The sequence below is a fragment of the Periophthalmus magnuspinnatus genome, chromosome 5, assembly GCF_009829125.3.
Source record: "Periophthalmus magnuspinnatus isolate fPerMag1 chromosome 5, fPerMag1.2.pri, whole genome shotgun sequence".
In the NCBI taxonomy this organism is placed as follows: Eukaryota; Metazoa; Chordata; class Actinopteri; order Gobiiformes; family Gobiidae; genus Periophthalmus; species Periophthalmus magnuspinnatus.
In genome coordinates this window covers 29,474,827-29,477,412 of record NC_047130.1, presented here as the reverse complement: position 1 = coordinate 29,477,412, position 2,586 = coordinate 29,474,827, and the positions used below count along the sequence as shown (strand labels likewise).

The 2,586-nt window shown below is 45.2% G+C and overlaps 1 protein-coding gene across 1 annotated transcript; it reads right to left on the bottom strand.

The window, feature by feature from the left end:
* Positions 1–1,142: 1,142 nt before the first annotated feature.
* Positions 1,143–2,273, bottom strand: id1 (inhibitor of DNA binding 1, HLH protein). The gene is made up of 2 exons (XM_033966764.2): positions 1,799–2,273; positions 1,143–1,682 (listed from the first exon to the last, which is right to left on the bottom strand). The coding sequence occupies exons 1-2, from the start codon at positions 2,159–2,161 to the stop codon at positions 1,647–1,649; spliced, it is 399 nt and encodes a 132-aa protein (XP_033822655.1). The 5' UTR covers positions 2,162–2,273; the 3' UTR covers positions 1,143–1,646.
* Positions 2,274–2,586: the final 313 nt, after the last annotated feature.

Below are 2,586 nucleotides of genomic sequence, written 5' to 3'. Positions count from 1 at the left end.
ACATTGTATTTTTCTTTTACTGGCCACATGAGGGCGCTGCTAAAACTAAAGGATTCAATTGAGGAGCCAAGAAGAGTTTCTTATTAAAAGACCCACATAAAATAATATCTAATTTAAATTATACTCCAGGCTCGTGCTTCTTACAGTTTGATTAATATTGCTGTTTGGTGCTTTCAGACTTCATGAACCTCTCTCCATAAAAGCTGAGGCACATAAAGGTCTAATATTTATGTTATATATAATGTTTATATATTTGGAATAACATGTTTAAAGCAGTGGTACATCTATCTGGCCTGGTCTGCTTCACTGTAGAGAATGTGTGCGTCACTTTAACCTCTTTTTACTAGTAGCAGTCTAGAAAGAATTGCTGAAAGAAATGTCAAACAAAAGTAAAGCTTAAGAATAAAGCGCAGTGTGGGAATGTGTGCGCCAGCGCGTCTCTGCCTCTCTCTCTCTGGAGCTGGCGTGGTTCCCGGCCCATCTGCGGCCTGGCCCGTGGATTACTGTTTGTTAATGTTTCAATCAGCTGTGTGTTGAGGAATGTGGAGCTATTTAACCTGAACTTCCCCAGGTGTGCCGAGGCGCCGCTCAGTCTGGGCCCCGCCGCCCTCCCCTGCCCTTGGCACAAAGCTATCACACAAACACAATCACACACTGGCCACGCCGCGCTGCAGCTGTGCGCATCGCACCGCAGGGAAATGGGAAAAACATTGCACCAGGGAGACGGAATAAATCTTCTAAGTGATCGCCACAGCCACTTTAACTCGTGCACTGCCATACACTAGAGATGTGCTTTATAAAAGCAACACTTTGATTCTGGTTAGTTTTTCTCTTTCAATAAACTCTGTCATTCTGTCATCGTGCATGCGCACTAACACGAGACTTCCTTGTGTAATCTGATACATTAATGAGCTAAAGAGGAACAAATTACAAATTTAAATGGCCACAAGTGATTGTGGTGACCACAGCTTTGGTTTTAAGTCACATCTATAAGTGAACATCCTTTTACAGGTGTAACACTGAAGGTGACAACAACTTTACACTCACAACACAACATGAGTGCAGTAAAGTCAGGCTGTAGAGTCATGCTGACTAAAGTCTGACTAAAGGCCAGGCTACAGTAGAGAAAGACATGTGACACATTTAGTCATGTTAAAAAATAATTGTCTTGTTTTAATAAAAACACCAATAGGTACATTGTAAGAAAACAATATGTTCACATAATGGCATTGTAATATACAATACAGTTTGTCACTCAGAATTCTGAGAAAATGTACTAAATTCTTTTACAAAACTTCTCTATAGGTTTAAATGTGATACAAGAGCGGAACAGAAACATTAGCTTTCTTTCAAACTAAGACAAACTGACGTCGCTGGTTGCACTGATCTGATTTGGTCCCCGGGCTGACCCAGTCTATTTGGACAGTACTGGTCCATCTACGTCTTCATCTCTTCTGTGGTGGTGTTCAGGAAACCCTCGGAACAATCGAGAGTCCACCATAAAGATGTCCACACACAACTTAACACTAGCTTTTTGGGAGTTGGAGACGTCCCTACACAGTCCCAAGTGCGCGCTGAAGTGCGCGCTCACATCTTCAGCCTGGTTTGTTCTTCGTGGTGCTCTGTGGGGGGTGACGGGCTCCTGCTTAGCGGCACATGATTCTGTCATCTGAGCATCCATTCTGTGAACAAACATGACACACATTAATACAACTGCAAATGGCGCATCACTTCTAAACTCAGCATTAGGCACAGCTTTACGCACAGCTTTACGCACAAATAGACATTTGACATTTACCTCTACAGAGATGCTCGCCAGCTCTGCGTTTAAAGTGGTGAGGGGCGTGCGTGGTACGCTGCTCCCGTTGTGCTGACGGCTCTTCTCGGGCTCGTCCAGCTCCACCTGAAGGTCCCAGATGTAATCTATGACGTGCTGGAGAATCTCCACTTTGCTTGCCTTCTTGTTGGTGGGCAGCGTGGGTACCAGCTCCTTTAGTTTGCTGTAACAGCTGTTCATGTCTTGAAGAAACATGCTCATTTGCTCGTCCAGCAGTGGGATCTTGCATTTGGAGATGGCCAGGCTTTGGTCAGAGAGGCAGCGCACCACGTCTTCACCGCCAACCTTGGTCTTCAGGGCGCATGTAGATCCAACAACCTTCATGATGGTTTGTTAATTGATTTAGTTTCCAAAAAGGGAAGAGTGCAGATAGTTCTCTTTTCTAGTAGGCAGTTTAGGTAATGTTGACAGTTCGTGAAGTCCACATGGGTAGCTGCTTCTTTTATGGCAGTGGGGCGGCGTGGGCGTGTCCAAACTGGCCTGTTTGAAGAAGCTGGGCCAATGAGAGGTCTGAGCCTGTATTGGTGGGCTGGTCCACAAAAGTGCTGGTAGCCAACCACCATCCTCGCCTGGTTATCGAGATTTACAATCTGTTTTAGAGATGGCGTTACAAATGGAAACAAATGTGTGTCTTTTATGGGTAATATGTGGGAATCCAGCTGTCCGTGGCTTGGGGACTCTGCAGGTGTAGATGGCCTGGGGACAGTGGAGGGGTGCTGAATGCTTGCGTATGGACTCAGAATGTGTGT